We start from the raw sequence: 21,473 nt of genomic DNA on the forward strand, positions 1-21,473 counted from the left end.
AGTCTTGTTCAGACATGAACTGCAAATAGGGTGAGAGGTGAATCCATGGATACATTTTCACTGTAACAAATACAGCAATTCAAAAGTTTGTATAACCAGAACAAAGATTGAAGGCTAACCATGGGTGATGCGTCACATTTAAAAAGGATGGATACTCAGTTTGCCACAAGAGGCTTCAATGCTTGCGCCAACACACAACTAGGCCTACAGTTTTCCACTTGGGAGTTGGAATGTTATCGGCTAGGATATATAAAGTTTGCGTAACATTGGTTTAGAAAAATGTGATAATAAATCTTACAGTCTACTAACACTGACTCTCAGGGTAAAAATCAGGATCCTGATCTCCTGTTTTTATTATATTTGGCTAACATTTTATCAATTTAACATCTTCTGGAGCAGTGGTTCTTAACCTTGTTGGAGCTACCGAACCCCACCAGTTTCATATGCGCATTTACCGAACCCTAGTTTAGTGTAAAGTAAAATATGATTTTTTTTTTCAAATTTAAGATATACAAATTCCTCGCAGCACTGATTGGCCAAGCAATGGCACGTGATCATCTGCAGCCGCCGATCGTCAAGCTGGGTATGTTATCGTGTATAGACATGATGTGTCGATCTGTCTTGACCTCCTGAGACAGACTCACCGAACCCCTAGGGTTCGATTGAACCCAGGCTACGAACCACTGTTCTGGCGATACCAGAACATCAACTGAAACATTAGTTGGATTAATGTAGCATTGGAAATTTTTGAGATAAAAATGCATTGCTTTTTTTCCCTCAAGTTTTGTGCCTCAGTCTCAATTGAGGACTAAATTGTTAATGTAAGAGAAAAAGAAGGTACACAACCAAAAGTTCCAAAGCATAATCAGATTTACATTTGTCATGTAACCAATAATTGTAACTTTGTCTTTATTATTATTATGATTATTATTTTTTATTTTTTTGTGGCAAAAGCTGCTTGTACAGTTTACAAAGATTTGTGATCGATGATTCAGAATTCTGTTTTGGCTGCACAAACTAGTCAAACAAAGGCAAAAAGTATATCGCTCCACAATTTATACCAAAGTTCAAGTGCTATTGCAATGCTTTGACTGTATAACGGTACAGCATTTCTCCACAAATCATATGTACATTGTCTAAATCAGGCTTCACAAAGAATTTGGCAGAAGAAAGCATAATGAGACAAGGAAAAATATTTATCGTTAAAGAAAACCAAAAAGTGAGGTCTTACTAAGGTGAACTGAAACTTTAGAATGTGTTAAAGACAAACCCATAGAAATCCTGATCCAACCTGTCACTGCAATGTGTGAAAGCAAATAGTTCAGGTTAAAACACTTAGCGCAGACAGCTTCCTCAAACGACACGTGCTCGTGACATGTCGCAAAGAATGTGGTCCATTTAAAAACAGTGTTAGGCAGGCCTACCTCTAAGAGAATGGCTAAGCCTCTGTGGTGTGCCTGTTTATTTGTACAGTAAGTGTATGCATGTGTGCATTGGGAAGCGGGCACCTCTGTTTCCTCATGTTACTTTTAATATTCCTAGCAGTACCTGCAGTAGGCATTTTACAGGATGTGAATGTTTCTTGAATAAGGGGGGAATGCTCATGAAATACATCACGAGAGATTTGGGTGGCTTAGGGTCCCAAGCGAGTTAAGCACCGTAGGTCATTATAGCAGCCACACTCACCAGAAACAGAAACTTCAAACTAAGCCATTACCTCTTAAATTAAACATTTCAACTTTTAGCAGCAGAAACCTCAAAGGCTAAACCACCTTATCAAAGCTCCAAATACAGCAATGTCAAATGAGTAGTAGCCCTGAACTTGGCGCTTTACTGAAAGATTGCCCAGTCCCAACTAGATTATGTGAAACTTCCTATAATTAAATTGTAAACAAGTTATGATACATAGCACCGTACTTTACAACAATGAGTAAAAACTTACCATACTGGCATCGTGTCCCTTTGAATCCTTTTGGGCAGTCACATATATGATCTCCAGTTTCTGCACAGCGTCCTCCATTGAAGCACATATTGGAACTGCATACTCCTAAGAGTATGGCATGTAATAATGTTTTCCGACTTTTTTATTTTTTGGCTTCACTGTGAATTTTTTATATACATATATTAAAAATGCTAATACCCACTATGTTGACAGCCAGGTTCACCATCTCTTTGAGTCCAACCAGGGCAGCAACGATAAACCGTATGGATATCAGTCTTGTATATTTGTCTGTATGTTGTGTAGTATGTTGTCCTGTGTAAAACATGATTAAGTTCATTTTACATGATTATAATTGTTACAAATGCATACAAGGATGAGCAATGGATGAGAAGTGAAGAAAGTATGAGCTGTCACCTCCTCTCATAACCCATACACCTGTAGCCTGCACAACCTTGCCTCCCCACCATAACCATGCGTGTAAAAGCCTGTACACACGGCTGAGGTCTTCCCAAAAGAGACATCTCCTGGCTGGTGCAAACATTAGGCCTGCAATGTAAACACAGATAATGATGAATGTTTCATCACAATACGATATTGATTCATCGGTTGATTATTCAATATTACAAAATCTATCAGGATTTCATTCAAGTCAAGCACATTCTATCGATTTAACACAATATATTTGCATATTTAACACAACTGGTTCCTTTTGACTTATTTCATGAAAAAATACAGTGCAAATATTTTTGAGATAATTTTGTTGTGGGGAGTTTTGGACATTTTATTGAGAACCTTTCTTTCAAGAAAAAAAGTCAAACCTAAAAGATGATAATGTTTATCAATGTGTTGAGTTTCAGTCAATTTCATTGGATGGCCGATTAATGACCAATGGATTGATAGATACTGATGTAACGTCAGCAATTTGATGACGATAAGATATTGATTCTTTGGACAACAATACCAATATTTTACAATATTTGCCAGTATTATAAATTATGTCTTGATTAGTAGTTTAGATACAAGGGCCTATGACCGATGTGTCGATCCAAGATTCATGTATCATTACACCACAAAAATACTTCTCCTGTTTGTGCACACCAACAACACAAACCTCTGGAGATTCTGAATTTAAAAATTCTAAACTTAGAAATAACTCTGAAGGATTTGGGATTTTGATTATTGAACAGGAAAATTGTATAGCCAAAGGTACTTAGTCTGTTTTTGTATTCATTGGGGAAGACAGAGCAAAATCCGTACAAAAACAGACCAATTATGTTTGTTTGTGAATAGGGCTGGTCAATATATAGATATCGCTATTGCCGCACTTTGCACGGTCCATGAGGGCCACAGCTGTGAAATACCAAGAACTCAGAGCATCAGAGGAATTCAAAGCTGAAACCAGAAGCACTGTCACAGACAAAGAATTTCTCAACTGGTGGAAATGGAAAGGACCAGACGTCCTCAACCCAATCCGAGCAGTTCTACTCAGATTCAGAAGAGGACTGTATGCAGCACTTGGAGACATCAAGAAGATGTACAACTCAGTGTGTTTGGAAGAGCTAGAAATGCACCTACTCAGATTCTGTTGGAAAGACAGTGAATTTGAAGAGTATGCCATCACCCGAGTCAACATTGGCGATCGTCATTGCACAGCTGGCCATGAGAGAGACTGCAAAGCTACCCAGGTTTACTCACCTAAAAGATGAGTGTAGAATCCTGGAGGAAGATTCTTATGTTGACGATGTGCTTACCTCCCATAACGACTTGTTAAAAACTGGATGAATGCACCAGAAGAGTCGAAGAGATCCTGAAAGCAGGCTGGCTCTGGTCAGGTCAAAGTGGGAGGGAGATACTCACATCAGGAGTATCATCCAGCAATGTACTCATTGTACCAAATCAAAGAAGAGAAGATGATAAAGCTCTTGTGGTCAGCTACCTTGTCCAAAGTGACAAACTGTACCCAACGACCTCAGTTAACTTCTCAAAGAGAACAAAGAAAATGAGAGTGGGTCAAAACCTCCTGGAAGAAGAGGTGAGAGAAAAAACTCCCAAACCACTGACTAGGAGACAGGTGGCTGGCCTCTATGATCCGATAGGGCTTGTCACCCCCGCCAAACAGAAAGGTGCCATTCTGGTCAGGAAAGCTTTCCAAGAAGCTGGAACCAGCAGAACCCAAGACAGGTGGGACAAACCACTATGAGAAAAGTTGAGGGAAGAAGCAATCCAGTTATTTGAAGAATATGTCCGTCTCAGCCAAGTTACCTTCCACAGAAGCCTCACACCACGGAACTGGACCCAAAAACCGTGGGGAGTGACATTGTCTGATGGATGTGACCAGAGTTATGGAGCTGTGGTGTACCTCAGATAGGAGACCACGACAGGCATCGAAGTCAAAAATGGAGTCAGTTGGGACCTAATTTGTTCATCCAAAGCAAGTGGCACACAACAAACAGAAACATAGCCACAGGAATATCGTCTAGCTGGCCGACCAAAATGCTCTGAGGCCAGTATTAACTTGGACGAGTCAATAATGTCATCCCTGACAAAAAAAGTCATCCTCAGAGACGTACACATCAAGACCTTACCGAACTACTCCATCTCTACTACCAAATCTGATCAAGCAAATAAAACCCCTATAAAAATCTCTTCCACAATTCTGCACAGAGATGTACGACGCATCATTGTCCTGATCCCTGCAGAAGAACACAAGTGAACGCCAATGAACCAACAAAGACACGGACGATGAGCAACCAGTACTTATGCGACCTCTCTGGGTTCAAGAACTGAGATGCCAAGTGGGAGGTGTCTAGTCAACTAAGCGGAAGATACGTCTGCCCCCTCCAGACCAACAGGGGGCAGGAAAAACCCCAATCAGACTAAACTCTCCTCGCTTCCTGCCTGAGGTCATAGCCAGTATATAATATCAGTAGTACAGCCCAAAAAAGTACAAGACAAGACAGGTAACTAAGGAACCAAAGACACCCTTCAGTTCCCGATCATACGCAACTGGTAGGATCAAATTTGAGTACTATATACTTGGATTCCACCGGAGTGATTACTCTTAATATCAATCTCTGTAAAGTGAATATTCTTGTTTGATTTACTCAATCAGCAATGTACCCATTCACTTCTGCTCTATCATTTGAACACTCTTCCGCATTTCTGTAGTAAATTCAAGATGTGACTAGTAAACTCAAGAGCAACACTTTGATCAACATAGTAACTTGAAATTTGAATGATGTCACATGCTTCCTTCTTTCCCCTTATTTAAGGATTTCAACCTAATCACTTCCTATCACCCTCAACTTCAATAAAATTGTAAAATGGAGGAAGAATTTGAGTTGTTCATGCGTTGAGAAGATCAGGGCCTTTTTCAAGTTGGGGCAAAAATTGAAGGAATTACACAAGAACTTGACGCTATAAAAATTATATCCATATATTTTTAAATAGTACGTATATGGATTTAGAAGCCACCTGATGGTCTAGTGGTTCACTCGTTTGACTCTGTTGCTGGCAGCCACGGGCTCGATTCACGCTGGTAGCGGTATGATTGTGAGTGCAAATGGTCGTTTGTCTGTGTGCGCTATGACTGGTGACCAGTCTCGGGTGTAGTCTGCCTTTTGCCCGAAGTCTCCTGGGATAGGCTCCGGTAACCCCTGCAAACCTTACAAGGACGTGCAGTGCGGAAAATGAATGAATGAATGAATATGTACTTAGAGGTGGGGCATTGGGGGAGTCGTTAGCTTGTTGGCCTCACAGTTCTGGGGTTAAGGTTCGATCCAAGATCGAGCCTCTCTGTGGAGTTTGCATGTTCTCCCCGACTTGTGTGGGATTTCTCCGGGTACTCCGGTTTTCTCCCACATCCTAAAAACATGTAGGCTAAGCTGGTTGAACACTCTAAATTTCCCCTAGGTATAAGTGTGAGCGTGTTTGGTGGTCCATCTCCTTGTGCTTTGCGATAGGTTGGCCACTGATTAAGCGTGCCCCACCTGGTGCCCATAGTTAGCTGGGATAGGCTCCAGCACGCCCCATGACTCTTGCGAGGATAAGCGATTTGGAAGATGAATGAATCAATGAATACAGATTTAAGAATTTGGAGAATATCATCCATATTAATATGATTCAAAAGTGCCCCTCACAGAGATCTTGAAAACAAACTTTAAATTGGCCCTAGGTTTGAGTGTGAACGTGAATTGTGGTTCGTCTCCTTGTCCCCCACGATTGGCTCGCAGCCAATTATGGGTGTCCCCTACCTACTGCCCATAGTTGGCTGGGATAGGCTAACGCATCCCTGTGACCCCTGTGAATATAAGAGGAGCTGAAAAAAGTCAAGTATCCCTAACTAAGCATGGCCCTCCTCTCAAATCATCTGGTTCCAATTTAAGTTAGCCTGAAGTAAATTAGAGGTGCTGTGCTTTTCTTGTCATCAAAACATTTTGTTAAACCTCCTGCAACACATTTTTATTTCAAGAGACGTGTGTTGGCGAAACACCAGAAACAGTGGCATGGAAGTTTTTGGGAGATGCTGCGTGATTATGGCCTAAGGCGGCCAGGTGGACGAGTGGTTAGTGTGATGGTCTCAAAGTTCTGGGGTGGAGGGTTCGCTCCAAAGTGGGTCCTCACTGTGTGGAGTTTGCATGTTCTCCCTGGGCTTGCATGGATTTTCTCTGAACACTGGTTTCTTTCCGTATCCCCAAAACATGCTTGTATGCTGATTGAACAGTCTAAAATGCCTCTAGGTGTGATCGTGATTGGTTGTCCATCTCCTTGTGCCCTGCGATTGACTGGCCACTAATTCTTCACTGGGTAATCTGGTTTCACTCGATATCCCAAAAACATGGATGATAAACTGGTTGAACTTTTTTTTAATCCAAATGTATTAGTGTGAATGGTTGTTCGTCTCATTGTGCCCTGCAATTCGCTGGCAACCAATTGCCTACTGCCCAGAGTTGGATGGGATAGGCTCCAGCACCCCACCACGTTTGTGAGAATAAACAATCAGCAGATGGTATCCATGAGCCAGCTGTTTAAACCCTTTATTTCATCTTCTGAAAGTGCAAACTCTAGTGGTCGTTGGTCCAATCAAAAGAATAACATCAATGAGGCAGTCTTTTGAAAGCAAACATATTTTAGCATGGATCGATCTGTGTGAAACATGCATTTTCTCCATGGGCCTGTGTGGGGTTTCTCTGGGTACTCCGGTTTCTCCCACATTCCAAACACATGCATGGTATCTTATCGAACACTCTAAATTGCCCGTAGGTATGAGTGTGAGCGTGAATGGATATTTCTCTCCTTGTGCCCTGCGATTGGCTGGACACCAATTCAGGGTGTCCCTCCCTTCAGCACCCCCCGCGACCCTCGTGAGGATAAAGCGGTTTAGAAAATGAGACGAGACGAGATGAGACATTTTAGCAATACACGCATGGACAATGTCCATTTAATTTGCAAATGGCTCTACTTACATGTCCAAACGCAATTCCAACGATGACCCGGCGTGCAAAGTGCTAAATGATATCAGACACAAAGTGAAAATGTCTGGAAACATCTTTTCGGATAAAGAAGCTGGTTTAATCATTAATCAGTCATCGAGGTTTAAAAAAAACTATCGGTTAAAGTGGCTCAAAAAGTTAAGCGTATTTAGTGCTCCAAATGTGGTCCCGACGTCCGCACAGTGAGGATGAAGGTCGGCGTCTAATGTCAGCAGGTTTTAGTAGCAGCACGTGAACGCACCACCCACAGTGAAAGAGGAGCTCGCTTAAAACCATTTCCTACACCCAGTAGCGCTGATCGCTGCTGAATTTACAAATGTTCACACTTTTTACTATCTTAACATTGCATTACACCGCATTATACCACTTATGGTGCATTTTGTCAAACCTTCTCCAAGTAATGGTACAATTTTTTCTAAGTGGAATTTTTACAAAGATCACTTGCAGAGCCCACGGAATTTACTGAAATAATCCGTTTTCTGACATAATTTATTGCCAAGAAAAGCCAAAATTTGAACAAAATGGCACGTTTTGTTTCATGTTTGTGTGGAACCTATGACTATTTTGTTGCAATAGATATTAAAAAAATAAAATAACTGCTGCATTGATAATCGTATGTTAAAAAATAGCAATTTTTTAAAATAATATTCATAATTTAATTTTATGGTGTTATACAATAATATTATTCAAAGCGGTCTCGTAATATTGTGAAAGGGTCCCTAAAGTTGTGGTAATTGAGTTTATACGTAAAACTCCAGTTCGTAAATACGTTTCTGCTTTCGATTTGAGCGGTCGTCTGCTTGACGTCACTTCCCGTGGTGATAAGGACCTCCCTGTCGTACTGCGCACATGATGATGAGGAAAGGTTCCTCTCCGACATCTACACTCTTCGTTTTCTGACAGCTCGCCCTTTTTAGAAGTCGGATTGCAATATTATAGTCCAATCATTGAGAATAATTTTAAAAGGCTTCTTGCGACTCAGGATATCTATTAGAAAACGGGTTGAGGAAATTGCTAGCGTCAAAAAAGGGTGAGAAACAGACTCCGCTCCCTCTTTTCAATGGCGCTTATGCTAACTATAGTAATTGGTTTCCGTCACAAACGCAGTTATAATTGACTGGTCAAAGTTGATGTCAATGTTATGTGGTATAAACGGACATTTAAAGGATGGTACATTACTTCTCTCCAATTGCAATGTGTACATTTTTGTGTAATAGGGCGTATGGTAGTTTGCTTGAGGGTGACCGCTACTGTAGCAACCAGTGCTAACTCATCTCATCTCATTTTCTGAACCACTTTATCCTCATTAGAATCGCGGGGTGTGCTGCAGTCAATCCCAGTTGTCTCCGGGCCACGGGCGGGGGACACCCTGAATCGGTGGCCAGCCGATCGCAGGGCACAAGTAGACGGAGAACCATGTATACACTCACACTCATACCTAGGAGCAATTTAGAGTGTCCAATCAGCATGCATGTTTTTGGAATGTGGGAGGAAACCGGAGTACCCGGAGGAAACCCACGTAGGCCCAGGTAGAACATGCAAACTCCACACAGGTGGACCGACCTGGACTTGAACCCAGGACCCCAGAGCTGTGAGGCCGACGCGCTAATTACTCACGTAACCAAGCCGCCCACTAGTGCTATTAATTAAAAATATTACTAAGAATAGTGTTTAATATCCGCCCCCCCAAAAAATAAATTCAAATTCCATGTTGACATTGGGATTTATTTGATGTCCTTTCTGCTGACCCTTGATATACATTCGCTATTGTTTACTAGTATGTAATTTACTGCAACTGTTCTGTTATTGTTAATCATTATTTCCTGTTTATTATGGGATTAATGATGGTGCAAATTAAAAAAAATGTATCAATATTTTTGCAGGGCCAAATGAGCAGCGCGACATTTCCCTCTCCCATTGCCGAGATGGCAGAAATGAACCGTATACACTATGATCTGGAGTACACAGAGGGCATCAGCCAGAGAATGCGCATACCTGAGATGCTCAAAGTGGCTCCACAAGGTCAGGAGGACTCTGGTGTTAACTCACAGCAGCTACCACACAGCGTTACAATGCAAGTCCCAGAACGAATTGTTGTGTCAGGTCTGTATTATGTTTGTGTCCTCAACAACAACCAACTGTTCCTTTTTATTTGTGGCTTTGTAGTTGTAGTACAGCTTTTCAAGGGTAGCAAATTTGATATTTGTATTGTTACTTCTCATGGCTTGTTTAAAGTGATTTGGGAAGTCTTTAGAGGTGTATCAACATCACATTTATTAAATTAGCTAAAAAAAGGAATGAATTACAACAAATATAGTTATGGTATTACAGCTGTATCTGAAATGAAGGGTGGTGTTGTAACTGTCAAGACCACATTTTGATTGTGTTTATCGTCTTTACTTCCAAAAATCTTGTCTCGGGGCCAGTAAGATAAACTCAAGATTTTTTGTCAAGATCAGTACCCAAATTCAATAAAAGCATTTGTTAATTCAGGGATTATTTTGCGGCTAAACAATTTCAAAGAAGAATCAAATCAGTTCCACAAAGGGCCTCTGTGGATGCACGTTTTCGTTCCAAGAGGACACACTTTCACCAGTCAAGTGCTTTCAGTCAGGGGCTGACTGTTTCAACACCAACTTTATTCATTACTGTCTGATCTGAATCTGTTGGAATTAAAACCTGCACCCATTGCAGCCCTTTGTGGAATTGGTTTGGCATATATGTCTTTTGAGTGTCATGATTCCAGTTTCAGTATTTTTATCCTCATCAACTAAATTCTATACAAAAATTCCTTCTTCAGGAGACAGTGATGACAAACAGTTTTCAAGACCCAGAGACTTGGATTTAATCCAGTCGACACCATTAGAAGCCTTGTCTCTAAAGACACCCCCAAGAGTACTCACACTCAGCGAACGTCCGTTGGACTTCCTGGAAGATGAGCAAAGAGCAGCTTCAGAAAATGAGCCCATGGTAAGTGCAATTCAGTTTTTTAAATTCCATTTTAGTGTAGGAAAGGAAATAAGGAAGATATGCACTTAATATTAATTAAGCATGAATAATTTTACATTTTTCTTTATTTTAAATTTTAGATGCGACCCCAAGGGCGCTCAAGACGTGAGCGCTCAGCTAGTGAGAATACACCTGTCCGTCATACCAGTCAATTGATGCATCACGATTCAGCGTGAGTATTTTTCCAGCCATTCATTCTCCTCCATTTTGCTTGCTGCATCTTTTTCCTGCTTTTTTCTTCATTCATCTTTCCACTTTTTGTAATAGAGACCCTTTAATGTCAATTGCAATCATCTTTTTGTCAATATTTCATTTCAAAATCTATCCAACCCAACTACAATATTAGTAATAGTTAAACATACATGCGTGGGGGTGGAGTGATTAGCATGTCCTCACATTTCTTTGATCGAGGGTTAAATCCCCGGTGGGTTCCAACTTTCCTTTGTAGAGTTTGCATGTTCTCTTCGTGCCTGTGTGGGTTTTCTACAGGTTGAACGCACTAAGTTGTCCTTTAATATGAGTGTGAGCATAGATCAGGGGCCTCAAATCGATTTTGCAAATGGCCGCAGTGGGTCCTGGTCTTTGTTTCGACCCAGTGTCAACAGTTTAACCAATGAGGGGTCTTCTAAAATAAGTAGCACCTGGCTGAAATCAACTGATTACACTTGCAAAAGGTGTCCGCTTGTTCGGTTTGAGTGAAAACCTGCACCCCCTGCGCCCCTTTGAGATCCGGTTTGAGACCGGTTATTTGTCTCCTTGTGCCCTGTGATTGGCTGTGCACCAATTCCGGGTGTTCCGCGCATGGTGCCCACAGTTGGCTAGAATAGGCTCCAGCACCTTCGCCTTTTAAGCATAAATAAAACGGAGTGTTCCACAGCACATAATAATCTGAATGATTTTATAATTTTGGTACCTGAGATTTTACTAGAGATGTGGCCGAACCAGTATTGGATGCCGATACATCTTTAATTAACATCGGATTGACTCAACCTGTGAAATTTGCAAATTAATTAGCCATCTCAGGTCATGTCATTTAAGATGCACAAATGTACTTGTGTTACAAAATGACAACAAATATGGAATTGAATTGGTTGCATCCAGATACGCTTTTCATGAGCAAGAATCTTTTTTTTTTCTTTTTTGATAAACATTTACCTTTTAAGGGCTCCATTTCAAGCATTTCTGGCACGAAAAATATGTTTCACCTAGAACTCGGATTTTACAATGACTTCTCGGCCAAATTTATAAGGTAACTTCGATTTAGGATGTCCCAAAATGAATTTTTATACAAAAATGCCCATGAACTTCATGCTATAGCACGGGAGTTAGCCCTTGTGAATTTGCCTTATAGGGCACCAGTTCGTGCATTTTGTGTTCAGAAATGAGTTTCACCTGAGAACCAGGATTTGTCCCACACCCTTCAGCCAAGCCAAAATTAGGTGCCCTTGGCAAGAGAGATCAAGGTAGGAAGTCCCAATATTTTTTTTATCAAAATGACAAATGACTTTAATTCTTGGTCCATCAACCGTTCTAAAAGTGCCCAGACACTAGATTGAAGGACCACCACCCAGCAGTGTCACTGGGGGAATAAAGATAGGGAACTTAGCCCCCAGGCAATTCAAAGGATGTGAGTGAGCATTGTGCACAAGCACAAAACTTAACAGCTAACAAAAACGTAGAAATGGTTAATTATTATTCATTTAATGTGTTACACTGATATTGATACAAGTATCAGAAAAGGGCCACCGACAAAAATCTTCAGACGATCCCGGATGATTGACACCTACCTAATTTGTAAGTCATTGCATGTTTCCGTTCATATGCATTGAGGATGCCTCAGGTGGTTCTCCAATCTGCAGTAATGCATATTTGCTTATTTTAAATTGAGATGTTCTAATAAATATAGTTTCTGTTTTGCATTTTTCATGCAGCTACGTTAGCCAAACACTTACCGACAATTAAGAATGAACCATCCCATCTTATTTTAATCATTGTCACAACATCCGTATATGCATGTGAGATCTTGTAATTAATGTTCATATGATTGGCCTTGTTGAGGCGTCTAATTTGCATGTCATCCTCCTGTCTTGTCTTTGCTTGATTCTCTGGCTGTCTCAAAATATTCTCCAGAGCTATTTAGCAGTGCTGCTTTTATTAAAATCGCTTAAAATTCACAATTTTGAGCAGAGTTCTTTTTTCCTCATTTCTCTTCCCTTCCCTGTTCCCTTCTCTCTTCTTCTTTTTCTTCATTTTTTTGTAAATTGGCTGCTCAAAATGGTTGCCTCCAAGAAGTGCAACAGATTCCCCCTCAGCCACTCTTCGCCCACCTTCCCCTCCCAATGCGACCCAAGAAGAACACAATCTGCACAGCGATAGTGGCATTTTATCTTTCCTCCAGTCCACTACACGTCGGGCTTACCAGCAGGTTCTTGAGGTCTTGGATGAAAACCGCAGGTGACATCCTAATTGCCATAATCTCATTTGCCTATAAGAAGAACACTAGATGCCAGCAATTCTTTTTAGCGGTCAAGCCCACTCAATAACAGTTTTGATCAGTCAGATTGGATCTTATTTTATAAACAGTCCCTTCCATAATTATATGGATCCTAGGTTAAAATATGGTCTTTACTTTCAAATAAATTCAGTTTTTTTTCTGAATAATGGTCTAAATGACAGTCCACTACATGGTGGTACTACTAGCAGGTTCTTGAGATCTTGAATGAAAACTACAGGTGACATCCTAATTGCCATAATCTCTTTTGCCCAATAAGAGCACTAGATGCCCGCATTTTTTTTAGCAGTCAAACCCACTAATAGCAGTTTTGATCAGTCAGATTGGATCTTATTTTATAAACAGCGCGTTCCATTATTATTTAAGACCCAGGTAAATATGTGGTCTTTACTTTCAAATAAATTCAGCATCTGTTCTGAATAACGGAAACAATGGAGTGAAAAAGAGTAAAATCCAATTTTTAATTCAAGTGTGTTTATCCAGTTGGAAAAATATTTGTACAGTAGTTAATCAGAGTACAGTGGTACCTCAAGATACGAGCTTAATTTGTTCCGGGACTGAGCTCGTATGTCGATTTACTCGTCACTCAAATAAACATTTCCCATAGAAATGAACTAAAAACATTCATTCGTTCCAACCCTCTGAAATACCAAAAACAGGATATTAAATTGGAAAGACATTTTTATTTGTTCTAATTCGCCATCTATTAACAAAGTAACAAATAACTAGTGGATTAATAGTACTAAAATGTGTTTGATAATACTAAAATTAGACAGATTTCGCGGAGGGGAGAGAGAGGTACAGAGAGAGGGGGATACTTTTTGCACGGCAACGCGCCTGTAACATAACAAACAAATTTAAATGAACTTGGATTACGATGCAGACACTCAAAAATAAGTTTAATCTAACCTTACACTAAACTTAATTCTAATTTTGTTTTAAAATTTGATACCTTTCTTCTCCCGGGTTGGCTCTATTTTCCCCGCCTCCACCCTGACTTTCAGATGACACCTATCGAGGGTTGTTTGCTTTTGTATTCCCTTCAAAATGTTCCGAAAATGATGCATACAAATGTCCTCACAATAGGATAACGCACGACCAGTTGCCAACGAGAAGTATATATACGCCATTCGCACTTACTAATGGGGAAAAAAAACACTGAAAAAATGCACCGCTCCGCCCAGTGCTTGCAGAGACATTACGAAGAGGAAGTTGCAACCAAAGAGACATTACACGAGGGAGTTGGGGGAGAGAGACAGTGCCCATGATGTTCTTATGAGCAGCCTCTCGCGTCCGCTGTATGCTCGTATATCAAAATTTGTCTCGTATCTCAAGATAAATATTTGCCCGAAATTTTACTCGTATCTCAAATTGCTCGTATGTCGGGGCACTCGTATGTCGAGGAACCACTGTATCTAAAATGTCCTGTTTCCCTGGGGTTGAAATATAATGTGACAAAGAGGTGATTTCTTTTGAGACTAAAGGAACACTCCATTCAACAAAGGAAGGTTTTATCCCTTCACAAATCAGACTCCTGTAACTAATAGCAAACGTCGTGTGTTATCTACTGTTCGAACAACTTGAACAGTGATAAACATGCCTGTACAGGGATGCGCATATACCTTCAGTGTCAATTTTTCATACTGCAGGGTTTTAAAACACTTACGGAGCTTCATTTTCAGTGACAGAATGTAACTTCTTGGGCGTAACACAAATGATGAGTATGTTGAAAAGCATTTCGTGCTCACATTAAAGTATCAGGGAGGACCAAAGTCAATCTGGTCCTGTTACTCCAAATGCCCTAAAGTGTATGGATTATTTATAATACTAGGACATAAAAATCAAATCAAAATCTGATGGGGTGTGCCTAAAAACTGAAGGTGAGTCTTCCAGCAAGATAAACATGACCAAGTCTAAACAAAAATCACAAAATACAGACCTCATGCCCATCTGGCTCCCAGTTCAAAGTATTGAAAACTTCTTGAGTGAGCTGGTGAGTAGGGGGTCCCGGTAAGTGTAGAATTCAGAGAGTTTGGGTCGAGAGGAATGGCTAAACAGCAATCTTTCTGTATTTTCCCCATCATGTGAAACATACAGAGAAGATTGTTTTATTGGCAAAGGAGTTATAGTGTGAAAAAAAATTAGATGCTGCATTTTACTCATTTACTAAATTGAAGAAAACTATTTTAGGAGTGGACCTTCAGTACTGTAATGAATTACGCCAGATCTTTCCGCTGTCAGTGTAACTAGCAACTGGGTACCGTCAGCTTGAAAAAATAACTCTGGTAAATATGTATGATAATATGATGTTGTGGAATTGGTAAAGACCATATTTAATGGAAAGCACTTTTTAGGTGGACATTAGAATATTTTTTCAAAGACAATGAGCAGGTGATCCAGCCCCTGCATCCTCTCTGATAATTGGTTCATGTTGTCACTAGATATTAATCTGCCATTTTCTCCTAAATATGGACATGTTACATCGATTTATAAATAATATTATGTAAAAAAATAATAGTGAACTGTTAAGCTGCATGATTCAGTAAATTTTACCACACATCTTTTAAGCATCAGTCAAAAACATGCACTTACTATCATTAACAATCATTAACAATATTACGTACTTAATAATGCACTGTGCATTAATGCCAAACTTAAATTTAACTAGGGGCTCTAAACTAATGATTTGCAACCTAATGAGTGTTTGGAGTTTCTGAATTTATTTCTATTAAGTACTATACCCCATGGTTTTCTTTTGTGTTTTCTGGTTTTGTGGGTTTCACCTACATGCAAATGTAATCTTAACCCTTCTAAGGGTAGTTGCTTTGGTAGCAAACTAATAGCATTTGGACTTGAAATGCCCCAATGCTGCTCCAAGCTTTGTTGCTTCACTATATATTGTGTTTTCTCTCGAAAATTATATATGCCGACACACTCACACGATGGGTCAAGGCTAGAGGGCATCTTGGTAGAACCGTCCTCAAGTGGTGGCGGACATAGGACTTTGGAGGGTAAAAAAAAACCATCCTGCCTGTGAGCAAGCCAGGCAAAGTGCCTTTAATATGGGTTAACGGTTAACAGTGGCGGGTGCATGAAATTATGCGTGACACACTAATAAATATTCAAAAATGAGTTAAATGCCTCTCTTAAACTGAAAAGTTTCTTCAGCTTTATGCTTGCCCATTTTATACAAATGGCAAATCAGTTGCAATTTTTCTCCATTTTTAAATCAATATTTGCCATAGCCTATCTTGCTCAAGACACAAAATTGCTGTTAGGGGACAAGATTTGTCAGTGTATACATAACCATTCATTTTTGGAACCACTTTATCCTCACAAGGGTCGCAGAGGGTGCTGGAGCCAATCCCAGGGCCTCTGTTTAAAAAAAAAAATGGCTGAGCTAATAGTAAATATGACTGGAATTAAATTCAAAGACAACCTTACCAAGCAAGATTTCCTGTTGGGTTGACAGCACTTCAAACTTCTTTGAGGGAAATCTAATTAATTTTCCTAAATCGGCTTATATTTGCAAATTGTCGAAACTGAATAGTATTTTGGGAGCCTGAAAAAAATGGTGTCATTTCACACAAACAATTAACCTTTGATTGAATAGGTTATGGGAGGGTATCTGTATTTGTGTATGTTTGTAGCACAGTGCTTTGTGCAAGTTTTAGCTCTTATTTGTCCCCTTTTTCCCAATCCGTATTTCCTCACCTCTGTAGAAAATCATCACTGAGAGGGGGGTCGGCCTCAAGCACAAACCCCCTGCATGAGTCCAGGTAACATCATGTAGAACTCACTTTTCATTTTTCCCCCTAATCTTTTAACCCATCCTTTCTTACCTATCTTTCTTATTTGATGTACCATTTATCTTGAGATAAATTGAAGATATAACATGCACTTTAATCATTAAATATATTGAAACGTTTCAAATATTCAAACTATTGTGTTGCTGTTGTTAAAGGCTTGCATTACCAACATATGAAGGCTCTCTGGATGGGGGATCTGATGACATGACCGTTGTAGATGCAGCAACACTTCGGCGACAGGTTGGGTGTTCACGCTAACATTTCCTGTAACCAATGTTCCCTCTAAGCTGCGCGCGTGCGCAATTGCGCACTAGTCTCGCCTTCTCTGCGCATAGCAAATCATATGGAGGGCACAAAATAAAATCCCCAATTTTTTTATTTTATTTTTATTTATTTTTAATTTTTAGCTGTGAGGCCGACGCGCGAACCACTCATCCGCCAGGCCGCCCCATTCATAGATATTAATTATTACATTTTATTATTACTAAATAATTTATGTGTAGTAGACATGCACCTGCTAATGGCAGGTGTGATACTGGTGTGTGCCCATAGCGAGCAATGATGATGTTGCGCACATCAGTGTGCTCAGGGAGGTTGTCTTTCTGCCCAGACAAACAAAAAATTAGAGGGAACATTGCCTGTAACTAAGAAACATGATATTGTGACACTAATTGCAATATTCTGCATTTAATCTGTAGCTCATCAAGTTAAATCGACGGCTCCAGCTTCTGGAGGAGGACAATAAGGAGCGGGCAAAACGGGAGATGTTCCTGTACTCGGTCACTGTAGCTTTCTGGCTCATCAACACGTGGGTGTGGTTAAGACGTTGAAGTACATCAGTATTGCTGCTACCATTGCAAAACAAGTCTATGTAGTAATACTGTGTTTCAGTGATGTGTGTGTGTGAGACATGTTACACTTGCACCCATCTTAGCAAGACCATCCTTTTGCACGATGCACTCATGTTTTGTCTGCTTAATTTGTATGTTTGGGTTTATTTTTTTCACTTTTGTGTTCTTGATAGTTTTCTGCTTTACTATATTTTGTTTTTGTATACAAATTTTGAGCAATGCTAAGCATTATTTGTAAATATGTATCACTGTCGGTAAGGAGTAATGCCATATTTTGCTTTTAGAGTACAAATGTTAAGCAATGCCAGGTATCACTTTTTGTAAATATGTATTGCTTGAGGAAGGAGTAGTTAATAAAGTACAGCATGGTTTACCATATTAAGAACACTTAACATAATTGTGGCCTCCTATCCAATAGACAGCTGTGTTATTAAGGTCTGATATAATAAGTAATTAAAATCACAAGTCTTGCTTTGGTCAGTCAGTCTAGGCCACATGTGTCAACGTGGCGGCCCGAGGGCCAAATCTGGCCCGCGGCATCATTTTGTGTGGCCCGGGAAAGTAAATCATGAGTGCCGACTTTCTGTTTTAGGATCAAATTAAAATGAAGAGTATAGACGTATATTAAATTTCCTGATTTTCCTCCTTTTAAATCAATAATTGTATTTTTTAAATCATTTTTCCTGTGTTTTTAGTTCTAAAAGCATTTTGTAAAATCTAAAAATATATTTAAAAAAAGCTAAAATAAATTGTTTTAGATCTATAAAAAACTGAATATTCAGGGCTTTTAATCCATTTATTAAAAAAATCTAAATATATCTAAAATGGTCCGGCCCACATGGAATCGAGTTGACATTAACGCAGCCCGCGAACCAACCTGAGTCTGACACCCTTGGTCTCGGCAGTGAAATATCACATTCTCCACTGTCAATCCTTGACTTGCGACGATGGTATCTTAAAATGTTAAGGGAGGCCCGTACTCCATTTAACCAACAAAAGTGTATTTCTTCATTGTATTGCGACTGAGTGGATGCTCATTAGGTTGTCTAAAAGAGTACGTGTAAGAAGCTACATATATGGGTTTGAATTAGCTCCAGTAAACGTGTCAAAAAGTACAGATATTGCATAATAGTGTTTTAGCAGGTCACAAATCCCATGTCCGGTCTGCCAGCAAGTCAGAATTGATCCAAGCCCAGTGTTTAGTGTTACACTTAAATAAGATGTACTTCATTATCAGCTTTTTTTTTCATAATGAAATGACAACTTTTAAGAGTGCCTCTGATATTTATTTATTTTCTGAGGTAAAGCACAACTCCACTAATATGAATTATCCAGTGTGGTAACTTTTCATGTTAAAGAGAAAACTAGAAAATGAAAAAAAATGTTTGATTCATTTAAAAAGAAAAAAGGCCATTCTGTCTAAAAGGCTTTTGGAATATAACTCCATTTTAAAGTTCCTCGATCAAGCAACGTGATGGAAACAATAAAGGATTTGATTTGGATGTTTCATCTGGTTCTTCAGCATCCTCATATTCTGTAAACATTAATGATGGAGCAGTAGCTTGGGCTGATTTGCACATGGAAAACACTGAATAATCTTCACTACAAGGGGGAATTTTCTTGACCGATTCATCCTTATGGCCATCCCCTGAGATTACTTCTATTCTTGGTGTCTGCATCATGAAAGATGACATATCTGAGAGGTTTTCTGGCTCCAGATCCTCCAGGTCAGGCAGATCGTCAACATGTAGTGGAGCAGTTAGTGGGATGGTTTCAAACTGCTTTGCATTCACCAGTTCAGTCGCAAGTGGCCAGTGACCATGTGAAGATTTTGAAGACAGCAGTAGATGGTGTTCCATGTTCTCTTCTCTGGCAGCAGAAGATTTGACTGATTTGTGCATAGAAAACACTGAATAATCTGCACTACAAGGGCTACTGTTCTTGTCTGATTCATCCTCTCGGCTATCCCCCGAGATTACTTCTATTCTTGGTTTCAAAATCAACTTGGAAGAAGAGATTTCTGAGATGTTTTCTGGCTCCAGATCCTCCAGGTCTGGCAGATCGTCAACAACTAGTTGGCCAGTGAGTGGAATGGTTTCCAACTTCTCTGAATTGACCACTTCAGTCAAATGTGATCCAGGACCACATAATGACTCAGAAGAAGCAACTCTCACCAAAGGAAGTAATTCGTGCGTGATGTTTTCTTGTTTACATGCGTCATTTCCTAAAACAACGTGCTCGGTCTGTTTTTCTTGATGTTCCTCTGCTGTTTCTTTGGATAACTCCTCATATTTACTGGTTTCATAATCTTGGTTTGCTTCCTTTTTGAGAGCATGCTGTTTGTTTTGGTCTTGTAAAAACTCCTTTTGAGCATCCAAGACACCTTGAACAATTATTATTTTCTCAAGAGGTAGTTCCACACAAGAAGGTTGAGGATTGAGGGTCTCCGTTTCATCTGAAAATGACAAAAAAAATACAAAACAGATTAGTTTTTGATTCATTTTTTTTTCTCCAGTTGCCCAGTTTAACTCTTTTACCTGGGGAAATTTCACCTGGACCCTTTTTTTTGGGGGGGGGACACAAAATAACTAATCGCAAATGGTGATGAAGCAAAATCTCTGTTATATTGAACAGTAATAATTAAAAACTGCAAACTTACACAACACTAATTAATTCAGTGAACTTTTATATTGTATTGTTAATTATGACAGTAGGCTGCACATACAAGAATAGATTTTTTTTTAAAGCTCTAACACTGTGTTAGTGTTCCACGATGATTCATAACAATTAAATGTGTTATACTTAAGTTCATTTATGAGTGAAAGTTATGAGAAGGCAGCTGGAGGAAATACACCGATATATATATTTTTTAAATGCTAACCTCTGCCAACGTCTTTCAGATGTTGTCTCTCTTGGGCGTTCTTTCGAATCAATGCTAGTGCATCCAATCCTTCCTGAATTTTTCTCTTTTCTTTCGTGTTCCATTCTTCTCTCTCTTTCCGTTCACCCTCAATTCCACCAAGTAACCAAGCCTCTGCGCATGCCTTGTCTCTGGGGAAAACAGGCCTGTCATCAAGGAAGGTAAGATTTTTAAGGCGGACAATCACGGTCTTTCTGTAGTTGGAGATCTTTTTCACGACTTCATTTCCTATCAGGTTAAGAACTCGTAGATTTGGCATGGATTCAAGCACATGAAGAATGCCAGGGTCACTTAGACGGTTGTGAGACAGATCCAGCACCCCAATGGATGGACAGTGACTCAGGTGCTCTATGTCCCCAATTTCTTCCAGTTTGTTATGGGCAATCTGGAGCGTAGTAAGTTGAGAAAGGCATGAAATGTTCTCAATCGTCTGTATGTAGTTATTGGACACGTTTAGAGTGCACAGTTTTTTTAGAGGTTCAAGATTCTCAAGCTTGCGGATAAGATTCTGCTGAAGAAAAAGACAACGGAGGTCAACCTGTGCATCTAGGTTTCCAATCTGTTGCAAGCCATTACTTTCTAGCCAAAGACACTTCAGTCCGGTGTACTCCTCCAGATTTTCTATGGTGGTGAAACCTTTGAAGTGCAGATACAAGGTCTCATTCAGGCATGGTGTAGAGTACAGTTTGTTCTGCTTACAGTGCTCTTTTAAAAATGTCTTGGTTATCCGCGGCCCTGATTGTTTTCCATCTTTTTTCTTCTCTCCATGTTCATCCGGTATTGTTACAACTCCAGCTGATACTTCAGTGTCTCCCGATTCCATTTGAATGGCTGTTGAAATGTGATCATGTGTTGATTCACCAATCAGATCAAGAGCCATTGTTGATTAAAAAAAAATGTGATAAGTATTTATTCTAAAACTCCAAAGAATGTATTTT

The 21,473-nt window shown here is 39.7% G+C and overlaps 3 protein-coding genes across 6 annotated transcripts in view; 1 reads left to right on the forward strand and 2 right to left on the reverse strand.

The window, feature by feature from the left end:
• The window catches only part of egfem1 (EGF-like and EMI domain containing 1), a 47,241-nt gene extending 39,581 nt beyond the window's left edge, over positions 1-7,660 (reverse strand). Inside the window, exons 1-4 of the mRNA XM_077611257.1 lie at positions 7,408-7,660; positions 2,357-2,488; positions 2,145-2,254; positions 1,943-2,047 (exon numbers count right to left, since the gene is read on the reverse strand). Of these exons, the coding sequence (XP_077467383.1) occupies positions 1,943-2,047; positions 2,145-2,254; positions 2,357-2,488; positions 7,408-7,520 (460 nt within the window). The 5' untranslated portion in view covers positions 7,521-7,660. The remainder of the gene's footprint in view (positions 1-1,942; positions 2,048-2,144; positions 2,255-2,356; positions 2,489-7,407) is intronic.
• A 583-nt stretch (positions 7,661-8,243) lies between these two features.
• Positions 8,244-18,095, forward strand: mffa (mitochondrial fission factor a). 4 transcript variants are annotated; one of them, XM_077611720.1, is made up of 8 exons: positions 8,244-8,464; positions 9,318-9,537; positions 10,235-10,404; positions 10,524-10,615; positions 12,736-12,897; positions 16,678-16,734; positions 16,920-17,004; positions 17,463-18,095. In XM_077611720.1, exons 2-8 carry the CDS (start codon positions 9,324-9,326, stop codon positions 17,592-17,594), a joined length of 912 nt encoding a protein of 303 aa, XP_077467846.1. In that variant the 5' UTR covers positions 8,244-8,464; positions 9,318-9,323; the 3' UTR covers positions 17,595-18,095. The 4 variants fall into 4 exon arrangements, with proteins under 4 accessions (XP_077467846.1, XP_077467847.1, XP_077467848.1 ...); XM_077611721.1 differs by lacking the exon at positions 16,678-16,734; XM_077611722.1 differs by lacking the exon at positions 12,736-12,897 and having other exon boundaries at positions 8,245-8,464.
• Positions 18,096-18,919: 824 nt separating this feature from the next.
• On the reverse strand, positions 18,920-21,424 carry LOC144083698 (dynein axonemal assembly factor 1-like). The gene is made up of 2 exons (XM_077611719.1): positions 20,497-21,424; positions 18,920-20,070 (listed from the first exon to the last, which is right to left on the reverse strand). The coding sequence occupies exons 1-2, from the start codon at positions 21,413-21,415 to the stop codon at positions 19,064-19,066; spliced, it is 1,926 nt and encodes a 641-aa protein (XP_077467845.1). The 5' UTR covers positions 21,416-21,424; the 3' UTR covers positions 18,920-19,063.
• Between the last annotated feature and the right edge of the window lie 49 nt (positions 21,425-21,473).

This window comes from Stigmatopora argus, chromosome 10 (genome assembly GCF_051989625.1).
Source record: "Stigmatopora argus isolate UIUO_Sarg chromosome 10, RoL_Sarg_1.0, whole genome shotgun sequence".
NCBI classification, from domain to species: domain Eukaryota; kingdom Metazoa; phylum Chordata; class Actinopteri; order Syngnathiformes; family Syngnathidae; genus Stigmatopora; species Stigmatopora argus.

Coding starts and splice junctions, on each gene's coding strand:
- mffa (XM_077611720.1), top strand. CDS start 9,324: ATGAGCAGCGCGACATTTCCCTCTCCCATTGCCGAGATGGCAGAAATG. Junction 12,898..16,677: donor GTCTTGGATGAAAACCGCAG/GTGACATCCTAA, acceptor TCACCTCTGTAG/AAAATCATCACTGAGAGGGG. Junction 16,735..16,919: donor AACCCCCTGCATGAGTCCAG/GTAACATCATGT, acceptor CTGTTGTTAAAG/GCTTGCATTACCAACATATG.
- LOC144083698 (XM_077611719.1), bottom strand. CDS start 21,415: ATGGCTCTTGATCTGATTGGTGAATCAACACATGATCACATTTCAACA. Junction 20,071..20,496: donor TCTGAAAGACGTTGGCAGAG/GTTAGCATTTAA, acceptor TGTCATTTTCAG/ATGAAACGGAGACCCTCAAT.